This window comes from Rhamphochromis sp. 'chilingali' (genome assembly GCF_963969265.1).
Source record: "Rhamphochromis sp. 'chilingali' genome assembly, chromosome: 5".
In the NCBI taxonomy this organism is placed as follows: Eukaryota; Metazoa; Chordata; class Actinopteri; order Cichliformes; family Cichlidae; genus Rhamphochromis; species Rhamphochromis sp. 'chilingali'.
The window spans coordinates 4,851,030-4,870,294 of record NC_137932.1 but is presented as its reverse complement, the minus strand read 5'-3'; the positions used below and the strand labels follow the sequence as shown (position 1 = coordinate 4,870,294).

The 19,265-nt window shown below is 41.1% G+C and overlaps 2 protein-coding genes across 4 annotated transcripts in view; both read left to right on the top strand.

Moving 5' to 3' along the window:
• Window positions 1-3,023: 3,023 nt before the first annotated feature.
• Window positions 3,024-3,950, top strand: ora6 (olfactory receptor class A related 6; the record flags this gene model as incomplete). Its single annotated transcript, XM_080882777.1, has 1 exon — window positions 3,024-3,950. One exon carries the CDS (start codon window positions 3,024-3,026, stop codon window positions 3,948-3,950), a length of 927 nt encoding a protein of 308 aa, XP_080738903.1.
• A 2,360-nt stretch (window positions 3,951-6,310) lies between these two features.
• Window positions 6,311-19,265, top strand: part of mgab (MAX dimerization protein MGA b) — a 37,088-nt gene continuing 24,133 nt past the window's right edge. The window contains exons 1-8 of one of the 3 annotated variants that reach the window (XM_080881711.1): window positions 6,311-6,530; window positions 10,066-11,267; window positions 13,337-13,790; window positions 13,945-14,050; window positions 14,315-14,428; window positions 14,541-14,657; window positions 17,208-17,321; window positions 17,498-17,903. In XM_080881711.1, coding sequence (XP_080737837.1) covers window positions 10,102-11,267; window positions 13,337-13,790; window positions 13,945-14,050; window positions 14,315-14,428; window positions 14,541-14,657; window positions 17,208-17,321; window positions 17,498-17,903 — 2,477 coding nt within the window. In that variant the 5' untranslated portion in view covers window positions 6,311-6,530; window positions 10,066-10,101. Of the gene's footprint in view, window positions 6,531-7,734; window positions 8,300-10,065; window positions 11,268-13,336; window positions 13,791-13,944; window positions 14,051-14,314; window positions 14,429-14,540; window positions 14,658-17,207; window positions 17,322-17,497; window positions 17,904-19,265 lie in introns of those variants that run through there. The other 2 variants (XM_080881710.1, XM_080881712.1) reach the window with 2 other exon arrangements.

Genomic DNA, 19,265 nt, shown 5'->3' with positions numbered 1-19,265 from the left:
GTTCAGGGCAGAAAACAGAAGTAAAAACGAAAAAAACAAAAGAAAAAACTTCCTGTTGCTTGCATTGGCTCCACGTGAACGGTTGCAAACATTCGGTCTAAGTGAAACTCCTGATGAACCTCAGCATGTTTACTGTGAGCCACGGCGTTCAAACCGCGGACAGGTGAAGTGTTGATGCACTGTTCTTCTTGTTATGTGGTCTTGCACTAACATGCTCCTCCCACATAAACATTATTGGAGGGCAGACCCAAGCACACAGCCCTCATGGCAATGGGGACTCCCCACTTGCAGCCAGCAGTCTTCCCCACTCAGCAGGACAGTGTGCCACACACAACAGAAAACAAGAACTGTTTAGGAGTAGTTTATAGAACAGCGCGCAAGGCAGTGACCTTGTCTCTGAACTCCCAGGATCCCAGTCTAATTGTGAACATGCACTTAAACAAGCCTTATCCAGGCCCACACGCACCCCACAGAACCCAGATGATCTGCTGCCAATTCCCTGGTGGCACGGGCACCGCAGGACAACTCCAGAGGGTGCCCATGAGGAGATGGTTAAACGAGTGAAGGCAGGTGGAGTACTTGCTGTACATTTGACAAGAAGAGCATTGATTCCTTAACAAGTAAAAAAAGGCAAATAACGTCAAATTATTGTTGCATACTGACTGAACTACATGATAATAATCCAGTAGTAACCATTTATTTAAAAAATATGTTTTGCAACAATTACCCAATCTCCCATTCTACTCCAGGACCCTGAAGAAAGCCTGCAATCTGAGAGAAAATAGCTCTGTTAGTATAAAATGATACTGTAGAGGTCTTTGAGTTATGATGGGGCCTGGTCATTCAAGACTTTTTATGGAAATTACATTTTGGATTTAACAGGGATCCAATGAAAAGAAGCTAATTTAATTCCATTAACAGAAAAGGGGCATATGCAGCATAAAAAATAAATTTATTAATAAATAACAGAAGAGGCTGTTTGATTATTCCCCTGTAATTTTGCCTTTGGCCTGCCGAGGCACTGTGTACAAATCTTGCTTTGTTAAAACCTATATATATATCACCTATGTAAGCAAGTGAAAACGCAAAATGGAAGACTCCATGCTTTACCTCTTCGTTTTAATGTTTGTCTCTTCTATAAAGCTATTCCAAAACCTTAATTAACTTCACAGATAAGTGGGGCGGGAGGGGGGTGTTTTTTGGCAGCTAAGAGTTCACCACAAGTGTCAAACACATCTTTTATTTTCACTAACTGGTAAACAGATGCGATTCCTCCAATGAGCAATTGCGTTTTGTACAGCACCTTAAAAAATGATTGGCAAGTAATGCATTTTGACTGCCACAGCCACTGCATATTAAGATTTGAATAAAATTTTATGGTGCAAATCAAACAGAGTCCAATATAGTATGTTTTGTTTTTTTGATTCATTTCTAATTTGTTTTAAATGTACTTACCTAAGCAAATGTACTGTTAGTGGAAATTATGAAAAATGGTACGATGTCAACATGTTAACTGCTCCCACTGTATGCTCTCATTATATGTCAGTGTGTGTGTGTGTGTGTGTGCCGGTATTGGTATTATGCAAAAATAATTGTTCTGCCTATGGGTACAGTTGTACAAGGACAAACTTTGTTCATGTGCTTAAGAGATTTTTGTTATATTAATGTCAAGTTTTCAAGAAAAAGTTTTTTTAGTAACATTGGGATCAATGCAAAAAATGCTCAAGGCTTTACCTGCTTTCTGCTGTCATTGTATGTCAGTATATGTGTACTGGCACTGGTATTGCATTGCACTTACATTTTAAACAAAATACACAATTCAGTAAAGTGCATTTTAATTTACATTCAACAAGTTCAAAGGCAGTCAAACTTCTGGTTTATTAGGATGAAATGATTCATGTAATTCCGTTTGATCAGGTCTCTAGTTGATAATTGCTCGATTGTGATAAAAGACTGCAGCTTCCTAAGCTGTCCAAGCTCATTACGGTACACTTAAGTTTACCAATTTACTTCCAGCGTAGGGCTTATCCTTAATTACACACACATAGACACACTGTGGGATTCACAATTAAGCTGAATCAGGATGCAGGGCATGGTTAAATAGAACGACTAACTAGAGAGAGAGTGAGAGCACTAAAGACAAAAGGAGACAAGCTGGAACATGAACCGATCCTGTGAAAACAGCAGGGTCCAGTAGCCCCTGCTCCATTATAGCTTAAAGTCAAGTGTCTAACTTATGAGAAACAAATTAGTTGGTAAAACATGTATTTATCCAAAATTCATCATATTGTTGTGTCTGACTGACCACATTTGCAAGAATCTGCAGTTCTTCTCTCAAACCGTGTTCATGCACCGATTCTTTAACTCTGAAACAGGAAGTGTGCAGAAGTACGTGTGTTTAGAGACTCAAATGTGAGATGACTGTTACACCCAGACATATAATCAGTAAGGTGCATATTATTAGCTATGAGGCAGTTGCTGTGTCGATCAGAGTAAAACTATTTATACTTCAACCTGTGGTCTGATATTATATCTACTGGTTTTCTTTAAGTGAAGAGCCCACTGAGATTATTCCTATAAAATGGTTATATCCTTCAGCATTTTCTAAATAATCCTCTTATTAAGTTGTGATTAAGTTGGTGTACAGTGCGCCAGTTAAACCACAGAATAAAACAACAAATGCAAAGTGGGAAAACGTGTTGTCAAAAGCTGTAAATGAACTCTTGCATCCGCAGTGGATGATGTCAGCCAGTGGAAACAAATAAAACGTCACATGCACACAGTATGCGGTCTCAAGATGAAGCTTTGAAAGGCTCAGAGGTAAAACTTTAATGACTCCCAGCCTTCATTGTTATCCAGGACCCCACCTTATTTTTTCCCCCTTACTGTGTAATGAGCGCAGCCAATCACCTTTCTGGATTCATACCATCTCTGAGAATGTAATGACACCTGGGTTTGGTCAGTGATGCAGCAAAGCAGAGACACTTTTACAACCATTCTGGAAAGTCTGATTTTTACCCACAATGGCTGAGCTTTCTGTCAACCTCCTGGGCTTGAGACTGGTGTTTTCTTCCATTGGTCTTATGGGTAACACAATTCTCATCGCTTCCATCATTAAGATTAATTTCTTCCACATTAAATCTTTTGAGATATTTCTCTTCGGACTTGCTGCAGCCAACTTGTGGGAGATTGTCATCATAAATATCTATGACATAATCATCCTTCAGACTCCCTCCACCGCCACGGGCACTTGGTCGTGTTATTTACTGGAGTTCGTAACTGTTATTGGTGAAATTAACAGCATCTTCTTCACTGTCCTCATCTGTATCTTTCGCTACCAGAAGCTGAGAGATGTAAACACGAGGGTCAACTTCCCACTCTTCCTGGATAATATCAGATCAGCCTGGACGGTGAGCGGCATTTCTGTGATGCTCTCCGTGCTGCTCAGTGTTCCGATGTTTGTCATCGACCAGGAGAGCAAAGCGGAAAACGTCACAAGAAACAGCAGCATGTGCCCTCCAGACTTCTTTCACTGCACTCAAAATCATTGTCCAGTGTTCAACCGCGTATACAAATACCTGTTCATCGTCTCGTGTCACCTGCTGCCTCTGATTATCGTCACAGTCACCAGCTGCCTCATCCTCACAGTGCTGCTGAGCCAAAGGAAGACAGTGACACCAGCGGTTAACGAGACTGGATCAAGTCAGTTCAGCAGGAAGAGTAAAGATACAAAGATCCAGTGGAGTACGATAGCTGTACTGGGAGCCATGGGATTGTTCCAGGTGGACTGGACTACCTACCTGATTTTTCAGCTGGCTTTTAACCCATATGAATTCCCTTTCTGGTCTGAAGCTCAGTTCTTTATCACAATATCTTATACATCCATCTCTCCATACATGTACATGATAGGGCATAACATGATCCCTCCCCACAGCTGTAAAAAAGGATAATTTAAAGATACAGTAAGTGATTTTGTTGAAGTTATTTAAGAGAAGAAAAAATGTTGTACTCTTGAATATAGTACATTGATCCTGTGTAATTACTTCTTGTAAAAGTTTAAAGCCTTCTCATAAACTTAGAATTATGATGGATATCAGTGCTCCACCGCAGTGCGTTTTATATATGTGGCTAGAGACTGGCCAAATATATAGTATGCCATAGATACTTTTAGTTTATAGATTAAACTATATATGGACATTTAACATTTGTGTACATATATTTTTCATCATCTCTTTGTCGTTATGTCTTTCTCCTCTTCCGCCACTGCTCTCTCTCTCCTCCTCCTTCCTCCTCACCTGAAGCCTTGTCTCCTAAACTGAAGTCAGGGCTCTAACAAAATGAAAATCCTTATTTATTCCTGATATTGTCACTTATTACTTATTGTCAGCAGATCAGACATGTGACCCTCCCATATCCACACGAGCCAGCTAAACAACAACAAAAGCTAACACTGTGCCAGCTAATGTTAGGCTCGAGTGTGCTAAAAATCACACTTTCCCTCTGATAAACAGTTTGAATCTAACAATATATGTATATTTGAGTATTTGTCCTACTTTGGCCACCATAGTTAGGATTATGCACTTGAATTGGAAGGGGCAAGAAAACAGTACCCAATTGACCGCAATCTGCAGTCTACTGACATCTAGTGGTGGGATTTTACACGATTTACCTTTAAAGCTTTTCTTTACACCACACTTGTTTCTGACTTGTTGAAATTGAGGTCTTCTTTTTCTGTAAGAATGTTATAAGTGTAAGAATGTTACAAATGTGACAATGTGACAATATTAGGCTAACAAACTTTGCAAGTTCACAGGAAGAAGAGGGTGATAATTTAGAAACTTGTATCACTAAATCCATAGAGCATTGTCTTAGAGTCTGCATTTACATCTAATATAAAAATGAAAGCATTCCTTTGTTATGTTTTGTCATTTCAGTGTGATGTAGATCAAAAGAGTACTTATCTTTCTCAGTGATGCATACTTTGAATTGTCTTCACAGCAAATGTTTTTTTATGGTAAAAGTACAAAAGGACCATCATTCCTTGGAAAAATGCTAGCTGATAAACTGTCTTATTTTTCAGTGCAATTGAGCACATGGCAGCTGTGTTTGTATATAGCCATTAGTCTTGTACTCAAAGCAGCATGGCCTGTATTTACAGTACAATAGGTTGAGTGAAAAAGCAATTCTGTGCAATTCACCATCTTGCACAAAGACAGCTGCAGTCAGCCCAACCTGTCATTTCATGTTTATAAACCGTAAATACTACACTATGACCATAGCTTGATTTGTGATATCAGTTTAAAAAAAATAAAAATCAGTCTCCCAGTGAAAGTGAAAGTTGTTATACATAGTACATAGGTCACATATTGCTCATAGTGACCAATTTAACCTAGTTGTGAAATGACACTAATACTGTACTCTAATTTTATTATTATAGAATAGGACTATACAACATATGTGACCATTTTCCAACCCCCCACTTCAACCCCTTGACTTCATTTGGACCTTTAACGTAATCCTGACAAACTATGGATCACCAGGTCTGCAATCTTGATTTAGACGTAAATATTTTGCCGTTTCAAAGTGATTTTAATATGGCTTTGATAGTCGTGACAGAACTGACAAAAGCCGTACGAATCTGTGCTCTGGTAATTGTCTGTGCTGCCACTGCTGATTACACATCAGTGACTTGCACTGAAATTTGGAGGCAAACGGTGCGTGCTGATTTACTATTTTTTTTAAAAAGACCCACTTGATGCTTGTTTTTCAGGTGTTACGAGATTAGAGCAACGTGGGCATTTTTTATGCACAATGTGGAAAATACTTAACCGATAATTAAAATAAAAATATGAATGTCGCCCCCTTTAAACGTGCCCGATACACGGAGGCATCTCTACATGTGCACTTATTATGAACCTTTGATTCGATTTCCCCCCCACTGGTCAACCCCCTGCCTTACGTTTAATGTGTAATAAACTGTATAATTGCAGGGCACTTGTGGTTGGTGGCGAAGCACTTTGCAATGTTAAAGTCATTTCACGAGTCCGTGCACGACCTCGCGTGGGAGATTTCGCTCTAAGTTGTGTCTCTGTGTGGACTATTAGTGAATACAGTCTCATTTTTGCAAGTACCTTTAGTATCCATTTGTCGCAGACAAAATAAGTGCACGTGATTTCGATTTGACTGGACACGCGGAACATCACCACGAGAGTTCCACGTGGAACACAAAAGATGGGTCGTCGCCTGTGAGCCGTTTTTCACCCACTTCCTTGTTTGACCGCCCCGTTCGCTCAATACTTCTCATACCATAAATCGTTGATTCTTCTCTTCTTCTTCTTTTAACCCACACGGGGTTTTAAATCACAAGATTGCGTGGCCGATGATCTGAATGAGAGTCGTTCTTTTGTTTTGTGTTGTTGTGCTATTAGGTTGTTGTGAAAAGCAGAGATCCTGCAGAGCCCGACTGAAAATGTGATTTAGTACTAATTTTATACTTAGCTATCCGCAGTGTTAACATCTGTAGAGCAGAGGTAAGTTTTGTATGGTTCATGTTTAATGAAACTTATGTAATATCAATTTAGAAAAATATCAGAATGAGGAAAAATGAACGGCTTTTTCCTTCATTGTTATGTGCTATTATCTATTATATGTTTATACAAGTGTTATTACCGCAACGATAAGGCATAACAACGCAGAAATATACTGAACACTTTTATTTATTTATTCAGTCACATACATCACTAGATTTACTGGCTCTCACACCTCCTGCTGATCAAAAACTGTGGCAGGTATCAAAACACCTTTGCATATGTTTTTGTTTTTCCCTTTTGGTACTAAACAGAAGTACACAACTCACATAAGCATTGTGTGCCAATTCAGTTGTCTTCATGTTGATTTTGTTGGGCTAAAGGGTTGCCTTTGGTTTCCCATGTCTATGTCTTTCTAAGGTAAAATGGCTTAACAGCACTTAATTTAGGGCGTGCAATTTACACAAAATGCGCATATAGACAACATATGCAGAGCACAGTAGGCTAGAGTGTAGCCTATATAGCCCAGCTGCCCAAAGATAAAGTGGAGGAACTGTGGAGGTTTTTGAGATTTTCACGTGGCTAAAATTCAAACATTGAATGCCATCTCGCTATTATTATGGAGCTTTTTATTACATTTTTATTACTGGGGTTTCCGGATAAGCTATGACTACACTTCCGGTATGGTAGCGTAGGCCTAGCCTGTAAATTAGATTACTTTATGCTTAGATCAAGAGCGTTTTGCTAAAAATATTAGCGACCCAATAGGGTCTAACGGTATTCTTCCAGCTTTTTTTTAAATTATTTTTTACAATTCAATATGTGCAAATTCAATATGCTATTTTTTGTCCAAATATTTATTCTTAACTTCAACTCCTGGCCACCATCTTGTCCCGTAAACAAAGCCAATCAGCCTTGCTCTTTTTTGTAGACAAGGTCAATCAGTTAATAGTTTATGAGCCACTGATTTCAGTTGCACATATTAATGTTGATACATAATACTACAAAGATACAAAATTACTTTCAGTGTTCATTTGTTTTTTTCGTACGTTTGCCACCGTGATGAAACAACTGGCCGGTCGTCCATTGGGAGCTTGCGCATTGGCTATTGGATCTCTACCACCATGGTGAACGTGTTACGTCACAGCTCGAGAGCACGGATGTGTGTGTGTGAGAGTGAGAGTGAGAGAGAGAGAGAGGGGGGGAGCAGAGAGGACAGTGTGTGTGTGTATGTGTGGGCTAAGAGAGGGTGAGAATGGAAGTGTGATCGAAAAAGGTAGAAGAAGTCAAGGAAACAGACAGGAAGAGAGAGAAAGTGTCACGCCTTTGCTCTCAGTGCGCGAATCACACATCCTAAACATTTTCGCGCAAACTTGCAGAGAGTTGTCCTTACCGGCGCGCGGACCGCGCTCGAGGTGAGAACGAGCGAGAGAGAAAAGAAATATTTATGTATATCTCCTGGATGGCGGACTCCCGCTTCCCTCGAGCTGGCGGGCCGGGAATCACGCGCCATTGAAGAGGGGGGTGGTGGGTGGAGGTGGGGGGTGATAGTGTGCATGCGCTTTGGCTCCACTGCGTGCACACTCGGGTCGGTCGATGTGAGCACAGTGGCGTGGCTCTCGGCCTCCATTTGCCAGTTTGTGTTTATGTTCGAGGGATTCTCCGAGGCCCTTTTAACGGCGACGGCGACGTGCAACAGTTGGAGCTTCGCCGCTGAACGATACTGTTGCCTCGCTGCGGTCGGCCACGAGGTACCGAAGCGACGCTGAAAGGTGAGGCTTTAGTGAAACCTGCAACTTTTCCAACTTGGTGAGTGGTGGAGCGGGCGGCCTTCCTTCTCCGCGGTGTGTGAGGAAGAAAGAGCTGCTGGTTTAACAACTTAAATTCTTAACGCCGCTTCTTATTGCAGGGAGTGAAATAGTTATACGGGAGTGACGCTGGGAGTTTATATTGTAAACATGGAGGTGATAAGCCGTTTTAGGCTCTCGTTGTGGTGTTTAACACCTTTAGACTTGAAGCATCCGTGTGCCGGCGTGACAATGTGATTAGGAAATTAGAGGAGGGGGGTTAGGACAACAACAAAAAGGGGTTACCTTTATAGTTTCTGGTGTGCCGTTGACCAAGATCATTTCTCTTGGCTTTCAAGGTACAAACGGTGTTAGTGGTTCATCCTTGTTTAAAATGTAGGGCTGTTTTTCCGTCTGTGTCCTGAGCTGGAAGCCCATTGGTCAGTCATACTGAAGTGGTCTCCTGCAATGCAAAGTCCACTTTTTCCCACAGGGCCACGAGAAATTGTTCAAATGATCTGAGCGCTTTTTGATTGTTTATATTTGTAGTATTCGTCTTGAATGGTGTGATGGTGGCTTCAGGAGTTCTTGCGTAGGAGCATTTAACATGTAGTTTAAAATAATCTTATTAGTCTGTTAAAAATTTAGAAATATACGAGTTTTACTTCAGTTTTAGAGACAGAGCAGGTCTTTTAAATGTAGTTTTACATTTTTAACCTAAATAAATAAATAAATAAAAAACCTAGAGATCATCAGAGGAGCACACATAACCCAAGGTTGTAAATAAATTATGTTCCGTCCCCAATTAAGTTTCTAATTAATTTTTCAGGGTATTTGGGGACAGGATGTGCCTTTCTGAAAAACAAAACAAAAAAACACCCCTTGATTAGTGATTTGTTATTTTTACAGTATGGTCCTGATGAACACAAAGGGACGTTTTTATGATTCGTGCAGATCAGATGTCTTGAAATTTGGTCTGGTTTGCTTACAAAACATTCAAACAGCCGGCAGTCACAGAAACTAGTGGCCGGAGATCATTTAATTTTGACACGATATCAAGTCTTTACACCTAAGATGAGCTACATTCATCTCGAGTCTTCATTTGATTTCACAGTACTTGTGTCAGCGCCTTGAATAATGCCTGTGTCTTTAAGCAGCCCAGTATATGCTGGACTTGTCATTTGTAACACTTACTGTTGCAACACCCTATAGCGATTAGCCAATTCTCAGTAGTGCTGAACAGAGATCTGCTGAGGTGAACATCAGTATATTTTGTTGTTGTTATTATTGTTTACTTCACCATTTCGTGTATGGTAAACAAACACATCTTCACAATAATAAAGTAGCTGAACAGTTTACGAGTCTTTTATCTCTCCATCAGGCCAAAAACCACTGCTCTTTAGATGCATCGGTGCATCCCTGTTTGGCTTCTTTAAGTAAACACACATTTTCAGCGGTCTCTGAGTTGATTGGCACATTTTGGTTGTAATCATTTCTGAATGCAAAGTCTTTACATTTCTGGGTGCAGCTTTCCAGGCTCCTCTTTCCTTCCTGCCACAGTTTGTTCTGCTTGGATGAGTTCTAATTGCATCCTCTCTGATCATTGTTTATATTATATTTGTTCTTCATTTTGTTTTTCTGTCTTTAAAATGAAATTCTGCTGGTTAGATTGTATCAATGTAATACATGTTGTACCTGTGAATGCTGTTATAGCGTACAAATAACGCTGTCTTTTTTTGTTTGTGTGTCAGGTGTCTCATGCAGTGTGATGATCAGAGCCACCGGTGATGTCCGCCTTAGACTCTGAGCTCCCACTCATGGAGGAAAACCAGGCAGTGGAAGGTGAGAAGGGCACCATGCTCAATGCGCCCTTCTCCGCTCCTCCTGCTTCCATTGCTTCTTCAGCTCCTCCGTTCCCAACCTTGACAAGACCTAATTTCACTAGTGATACAGTGAATGAGAGCAAAGCTGTCTCCATGGCGAGTAATGATTCCAGTGCTGCTGTTTCTTCACCTGCTGAAGCTAGCCCAGCTAAATCTGCAGTAACATCAGCTTCTACCTTAGAAGGAACTGTTGAAAAAAGCCCAGAAGCCTTGCATATAACATCCGCATCAGACTCCCTAACGTGCACGGAAACGAGCATCGTCAATATGCCTGAATCAACATCATGGTCATCTGCGTTGCCCGCGACCACATTTGGCAACACGGACATGGAAAAAGACTTTCCTGCGGTGCTGACCTTCAAAGGTGTCAGTGTTGTTTTGGAAAACAACAACGTGTGGAAGCAGTTCTACAAGTGTGGGACCGAGATGATTCTCACTAAGCAGGGCCGACGCATGTTCCCGTACTGCCGATACCGCTTGACTGGCCTGGATCCCAATCAGCAGTACAGTCTGGTCCTGTCCATAGTCCCATCGGGTCAGTACAGGTACCGCTGGAGTGCATCCAGATGGGAAGTCACCGGGCGAGCAGAACATCAAAACCAAGGTCTGATCCGGGCATTTTCACACCATTACTCACCCTGTCGCGGCTCAGATTGGATGAACAGCTTGGTGTCCTTCTACAAGCTCAAACTGACCAATAACTCCCAAGACCAGGATGGTCATATAATCTTACACTCCATGCATCGCTACATTCCTAGGCTTCACATAATACCTGTTCCAGATGGAGGCATGCCCACAGCTGACAAGCCTGTAGTTATGGGACATGAAAGCATGACTTTTACTTTTCCACAAACTGAATTTATGGCTGTGACGACGTATCAGAACTTTCGGATTACCCAGCTGAAAATTAATCACAACCCGTTTGCAAAGGGATTTAGGGAGGACGGGAACAACCCCCGTCTGAACAGAATCGCTAGAGAGGCTCAAGCTATTGTGAAGACGGAATACCAGCCCACAGTGATCGAACCTGCCGAACCCAGTGAAAACCAGGAGGAGGTACTGGATCTGAGGTGGGTTTTGTGTTGTTTCTTCCTTTGTTTTAACATTGGCAAATTGCTGTGTTGTCACAGCAAAAAAAATCGAGAAATGCGTTTTTTGTATTGACACACTGTTACTAACTATTATACTTTTATGTGAGTGCTATACTTTTGTGTTGTTGTGATGGAGTCTAGGTAATTATAAGTGCATGAGTAACTGAACATTTATATTCTATGCATTTAATTGACCTAAAAATCCTACATGATCAAACGGATCACTTAAAGACAACTAAACTGACCAACCACTTTGTTAGTTACACTTCGTTAGTACTGGGTTGGACTCCCCTTATCCTTCAGAACTGCCTTAATTCTTCATGGCAGCAAGGTGCTGGAAACATTCCTCAGAAATTTTGGTCTATATTGGCATGATGGTATCACGTATAGCCCCTTTCTACTGTACCTACTCTGGTTGGTTTGGCTTGGCACACCTCAGCTTGTTTTTTGGGGTTTTTCATTAGGTGCTAGCATCTAGTACCAGGTATATTTTTTTAGTACCTACTCTGCCGGGGATCCGAGCAGTCTTGGGTGATTAAAAATATGACGTCAACAAACTGCATGCAACCAACTGGCCCTTCAGTGAGTCATGAGGGTGTCTCCTTACGAAAATCCAAACCACTATTTTTTTTAAACTTGACAATGAGGGAAATGGCTACACAAAAAACACCTTGTTTCCTAAGTCTGCCAAAAAGACATACAAACAGCGAGTATACCATTGCTTCAACGTCCTCCTTTGTAGTGGCATTCGTGTAGCATACAAATGACATCGTGGGACTTTTGGCCGCATTGCTGTAACGACCACATGCACATTAGATTGTACTCAAATGTAATGGAAAACAACCAAAACAGAGTCGAGTCGAGCCTTGCGAAGCCTAGTAGGTGCTAGTGGAAAAGGGGTAATAGTTGCTGCAGATGTGTCTGCTGCACGTCCACCCAAATTTGCTCTGCTGGATTGCGATCTGGTCATTGCCATGTTCAAGAAACTAGTCTGAGATGATTTGTGAAATACGGCGGCCCTGGTCTGCTCAGAAAAAAAATCCCCAGACCGTTACACCACCATCAGGAGCAGTGACAATTATCAGACCAGGTAGTGTTTTTCCAGGCTTCTAGTGTCCAATTGGCACTTGGCAGTCAGTGTGTTGTGCTTCAAGGTTTGACATGTCGTGCATTCAGAGATGCTCTTCTTCATGTGTTTGGCTTCCTGTCAGCTTAAAGCAGTCTTTCCATTCTTCTCTGACCTTTGACATCATTGAGGCATTTTCCACCCAGAGAGCTTGCACTCACTGGATTATTTTCAATTTTTTTGGGCCATTCTCTGTAAATCCTAGAGATAGGTGTGTGGGAAAATTCTCTATAGGTCAGTATTTTCTGGAATACTCAGACCAGCCATTCTGGCACCAACAACCATGCATCATTCAAAGTCAAAGTCACTTTTCTTCCCCATTCTGACGCTTGGTTTGAACTTCCAGTGGGTAGACTTGACCATTTCCACATGCCTAAATGCATTGAGTAGCTATCATGCGATTGGCTGTTTAGATGTTTGTTTTACTGAGCAAGTGAACAGGTTTCCCCAATGAAGTGGCCGATGAGTCTATAAACTCATAGTGTGTGTGTGTTACATAGAATACACCACAGTGGAACAGCACGCGGTGAATCGCTGCAAAAAACGTCTGCAGCGTATAAACTCAGAATATTTGCACAAGTTCTGATTCATTTATTTTGCAACTCTTCAAATTTAATTGAGGAAATACTTTATATAATAATACAAATATTGCAGTTGTCTTGAATGCAATATAAAAGTATAATAATCAGAACATTTTTGCAAGCTGTTTGTATTGGATTGCATGCATTATTAATTTCTTACTTGACTGCCTCATTAGGTGTAGGAATTTGTGAAATTGCCAGATAAACAGCTGGAAACAGCTTATTAAAATGCCACTGCCACATGCTGCTCCACCTCAAATGAAAGGATTTTGCACTGAGATCATGATTAAATCCACTTGTTTGGTATCAATAACCAATATTAACTTTTATGTGTCTTACAGTGCAAACAGTCAAAATGACTCTGCTTCTCTATCAAATGTGCAAGAGACCCGATTGGTACTGAAGCCCATAATGTCTAAACCTGCTAGAAAAGATGAACCATATGTCCCCTGCATAAGAGGCAAACATGCTCTTGGTGATCTTGTGCTTGTTGCACCCAAGCAAGAAAGCGCTGCCACCAGTGTAGCCCCTGAGGTGCAGCAGGACTTAAAAGTATGGATGTCGCCTAAAGCAAGATCTGTGACTGCTAATTCCTTAACGTCTACCCCTGGATCATCACCTCGATTCTGTAAGAGGAGGAAGAAGATGAACAGACGTTGGTCAAATTCCCGGGGAAGAGAGTGTAAAACTGCAGCAGCCTCCTCCACAGTCGTCCACAGCCCATCACTGACAGGCGCTATGCAACCGGAGATGGATGATATAGAAGGCCTGCTGTTTGTGTCGTTCACCTCAAAGGTAAAACACTGAAAGTGATCGCATTGGATGCTCAGAGCACATCGGCATGTTTCCAGAAGGTGTAGTTTCATTTAATAAAGGGAGGAGTGGTTCCTTCAACATTCCACCTGATATCAAATAAATCTTTAAGCTTTAATGCTCTTTTATGTCACAGCAAGCTCTTGAGGTTCATGTCAGGAACAAGATGGTCAGTACCTCATCGTCAGCATCTCCGGCTTCCCTAACAACCCCAGCACCACCGACACAAACAAGCGACCAACGTGAGGATTTTCTTTCTTTCTTTCTTTCTTTCTTTCTTTCTTTCTTTCTTTCTTTCTTTCTTTCTTTCTTTCTTTCTTTCTTTCTTTCTTTCTTTCTTTCTTTCTTTCTTTCTTTTTCTTCAGTTGATTAAACTATGGAATAAATATTTTTGTGCCTTTTTTTTATTAAAACCCTGTTTTTCTTTAAATATTATTGTGGAATCTTTAATATACATTTTTAATGTTGTTTGCCCGAATCTGAAATTGTATCTGTGGTGTTGACAGTGAACGTGAATCCAGAGACCGATGAGGCGAAGATGGCTCGTTTCGAGACTGCGCTGCTGAATGAGCTCAGAGTCCACAAACACAGACAAGTTATCCATCCCGTCTTGCAGGAGGGTGAGTATACAACGGGCATAGTCTTTCAAGTTGTTACCTAAGTTTTATAAAATAAACTAAAGCACAAGAAAACAACCCAAAACACTCTCACTGTTTTTACCGTTTCTCTCAGTGGGCTTGAAGTTGAGTTCCTTAGACCTCACTATGTCCATTGACCTGCAGTATTTGGGTGTTTCCCTCCCACTACCACCTCCAGAACACAGCAAGACCACCACTGTGTCTCCTGGTGGTAAGTTGGGCTGAATCTTTGACAGTTTGTGCATGTTTGATCGAGGTCCTTCGATTGCTTCTTTTGCACAATATCTTATGAGTAATTTGTCGTATGCTGTTGTCATAGTAAGAAAATAGGCGGACAAGTATTGCAGAAAACTAATCAACGCGAGACTTGTCGGAAAAGTCCTTTAAATGGTACAGTGACCTATGCAGTAGGTGGAGATGTCAGTGGCAAATTAGAGCGAGTCACATTAGACTTCTTGAATATGGTAAATGGCCTGTATTTGTATAGCGCTTTACTAGTCCCTAAGGACCCCAAAGCGCTTTACACATTCAGTCATCCACACACACATTCACACACTGGTGATGGCAGCTACATTGTAGCCACAGCCACCCTGGGGCGCACTGACAGAGGCGAGGCTGCCGGACACTGGCGCCACCGGGCCCTCTGACCACCACCAGTAGGCAACGGGTGAAGTGTCTTGCCCAAGGACACAACGACCGAGACTGTCCAAGCCGGGGCTCAAACCGGCAACCTTCCGATTACAAAGCGAACTCCCAACCCTTGAGCCACGATCGATATGATCAATACTATATAAAACAAGTTTTTCTGCGTTTTTTAACAACTGCTTGGTGCAGTCACAAAGCTACACAGCAAGTGGTTATATCTACATTTGGCGCAGTTATAAGCCCACTAATAATATTTCATCTAAACTTCATGCTCAGCAGGTTTGTGCATGTTTGGTAAGGTGTCTCTGATAGTAATGTGACAAGTGCAGTTTCCTCCAGACACATTTTTTTTAAAATCTTCTGATATTGTAACAGTTATACATTCCTTTGTTGCATCTTAACTGAACTACTGTAATGCAATGTATGCCGGACTTAGTCAATCATCTCTTGCTCATTTACAATTAGTCCAAAATGCTGCAGCCAGATTCTTGACTGGAAAAAGAGAGATGTTATTACTCCAGTGTTAGCAGTTTTGCACTGGCTCCCTCTGCATGACAGAATCCAATCTTAGAAAGTCATAGAAATATTTAAAAGGTCTTTGAGGCCCGCCTCTCGATCACTCCTGCTCATCCCACAGTTAAAGCTTATTTCAAAGGGAGCTCATGGCTTTGCTGTTGTTGCACCAAAACTCTGGAATGACATCCCAGATGACCTCATCCGCTGTGGCTGTTTTTAAGTCTTCTGTCAAACTTTTGGAAACTGCTGATTTCTGGAACTGTGATTGGACGATTAGTTGCTTTTGGGTTATTTCATGTAAAAACTCTGAATACAGCAGGATGTTTTCAGGAACCCATTTATTGTATGTTATTTTAGTGTAAAGCAGGCTTTTAAAGGGATTTTAAATTTATAAATGTGCCGTGCCCCTCTCCTCACCCCTGAACTGGTTACGGCAGACAGCTATCCCTCTCTGAGCCTAGTTCTGGGGGAGTTTCTTCCTGTTTAAAGGGAGTTTTTCCTTCCCACTCTCACCAAGTGCTTGCTCATAAGACGACACCTAATTGTTCCAGGTTTCTCTCTTTTATTATAGAATCTTTAGCTTCTAATATAAAGTATCTCGAGGTGACTGTTGTTGTGATTTGGCACGATAACTGCTGTGAGCAGTGAATTAGTTATCACAACTTTTTAATTCTTTATGCCTTTTAGGAAAGCTTGCACTAGCTTCAAAGCAGACTAACTCAGTTCATATTGACTAACTTGGGGAATTGGTGTGCCATGGATGGTTTATTCTTCGATTTAAAGCAAGTTTGATTCATGTGTCTGATTGCAATATACTGGTGAAGCGCTTAGTGCTGCTGGTCACTTATTAGGAGAATTTAGCAAATTATTGAAAACCGAAGCATGGAAAGTCTCCCAGTCTTAACTAGAGATCTATTTTTAAAGTACTGAGTGTGGCCCTAAGATTCGGTGTGTTGAATTTAGCTGCTTTTCTGTTTCTTTCCAGTAAAGTAAAGAACTTCATACATGATCACATGCAGCGGCATTGTAAGAAGATGTTTTAACAGCTTTATTGGAATGAATTAAACTCACAAAAGTACAAAAAGCACCATTTCCCCGGGTGCTTATCGGTACTCCTGTAATAAGGAGTCGGGTACTGTCTGGAATTTTAAACATCCTCTGTACCCTTCACCAGCTTCAAACATTCAAGCCAAAGTGATGACAGCCATCACTGCTGACGTCGGCTGCTATGACGCAGAGACCGAAAAGCTAGTTGGAAATCTCAGATTCTTTTTTAGGAGTTAAGATTTGTTGTGTGGGTTTTCAAAGGGTGTGTGTCATATGAGGTTGCAGATCTTTCTTGATGAGTTTGTCAGTCATGCCACATTAAACCTTTGCATAATGTCAAGACAGAAGTGATTAGGTGATGGCTCTTGGGCGATCAGATAAGAAAAGAACAGCTGAAATTGAAGGAGTACAATTTTCTCTTCAGCAAAGAGAATAAAATTGGCATCAAATTCTGATTAAAATTTGTGTTTCTGCTGCAGAACTCAGGCTGGCATTGTTAAAACATAATAGTGTGCTGTGACCTGTAACTAAAGGCATTATGTTTGCTGCACAGATGAGGCACTACCCTTCATCTCCAGAACGGGAAAGACAAGTGACATGACGAAAATAAAGGGGTGGAAAAACAAGTTCGTAAAAGCCAAGGAAACATCGTCTTCCAACGGTGAAGGTAAGGGCTGCTCGTCATATTGTTGCTGCAATGTTCCTTTTATCATGCCGTGGGATTAGTGTAGTCATTCTAATTTCCAAAAGATTAACTGAGCTGAAACCAGCTGAAAGTACTTGCGTCTGATTCATTATTCTTCCTCAATAAATTAAAGTCCCTTTCTTCTTTCTCTCTAAAAGGATTACAAAAGAACCTCTCTGCCTTCTGCAGCAACATGTTGGATGAGTACTTGGAAAGCGAAGCTCAGCAAATCAGCGAGCGCGCCGCTGCTTTCTCTACAAACCCAGAAGGCTCGGTGTCCTATCAGCTGCCCGCTAAAAGCTCCAGCTATGTAAAGACCCTGGACAGCGTTCTCAAGCATCGAAAGGCTCCTTCGAAATTCCCGGTGGGGGCCAACAGGCCTTGTCCCCTATCCCACAAACCACTGCTCTATTCTGCTCTGACGTCACCTGCTCCTCCGCTGGCCACGCCAGCAGCCCCCCATCAAGCAGGAGCTAAATTCACATTCCAGGCTGCGTCCTCACTGAGGCAGCCGAGTGATGCTTGTGGTTCTAGTAATACCCAGAATCAGGGAGTTTCACAGAGGTAAGGATATATTTTAAATTTAGTCACATTTGATCACATGTTTTGTGTTCTGAATTTGATTGGCTACTGATGTGGCTAAAGGTTATTTGAGTTGAGAATCGATACTTTGTTGCAATAGTAAGAATTTATAATTCCTCTAAGGTGACATTTCTCATAAAATAGATGCAACAAAACCAAAGATTTTTCATTTCAAAATGGGAAAAATGCCACGATGATCACTGATACTGACTTTTTGTATTTGTATTTATGAAAGCCCTCTAAATATACTGATTTACTGTAGTTACCTACATTGTTTTGTAGGTAACTACAGTACAGGTTTAGTATTAGTTGATGCTTTTCAAAACCCAGCTGCAAGTTTTATGCAAGTTTTATCATTTGTCATTTACCAGCTTAAAGTGAATTTCAACTCTCCACCTGCACTCTCAGGACTTTCTTTCTTTTGTGACTTTAATGCACTTTAAATTATTCTTCAATTTATCCACCAAAAGCTTTTTACCCCTCAGCCATAAAAGGCCGATGGGATATTGTCGTCACCCTGACGGTTGGGTGGGTGGTGTGGACACCCAGGTTTGTGAAAGGGATAACTCAAGAACTTGTCTACGTAGGATTTTAAAACCATACCATAGGTGAATCTGCTAAAAGTCCCAGAGGAGTTTGAATCTCAGTTTGACCTTGGTCTGAAGGTCACAGTTAGAGGTCAATTTTTCTATTTAAAAAAAAAAGAAAGAAAAAAAAGCAGGAAGTCACCTAGGATTGGGACTTTTCCATTAGTACCTACTAAGATCGACTCGCCACAACTTGACTTGACAATCAAATAGCACCTAATTTGTATGGTCGACACTCTCATGACTCATCGAATGATGCCACTGACCAGGCAATCGGTGGCATGCAGTCTGACGATGTCACATTTTAGTACCTGCTTGGATCACTTGGAACTCCGGCCGAGCAGGTACTATTTTAGTACTTGGTACCAGGTGCTATGACCTAATGGAAAACCATGGCGAACTCGTGAGTCGATCTGAGTAGGAACTAATGGAAAGGGGCTTAATAGGAGTGGTAGCAACAACAACAGAGAGGTAACACTGACAGCCATCAGTATTTTTTCCACTAGTTGTTTATGAGTTTCACAAAACTACGGCGTTATAGTAGACTGTTTTCGAACAATGTAGAATCCATAGTATCTATTAAATTGATATTAGAATTGTATTTATAGAAATATAATTAATAAAATTATTAGAAAGAGGGGAAAAAAAACAAAATGTTACATTTTGAGTCATGAACTATTTTGCACTTTTTAAGTCCATTCACTTTTTTTTTTATCAGTTTGTTTGGGTGGTTATACATCTTTATTTATTTTTTTAA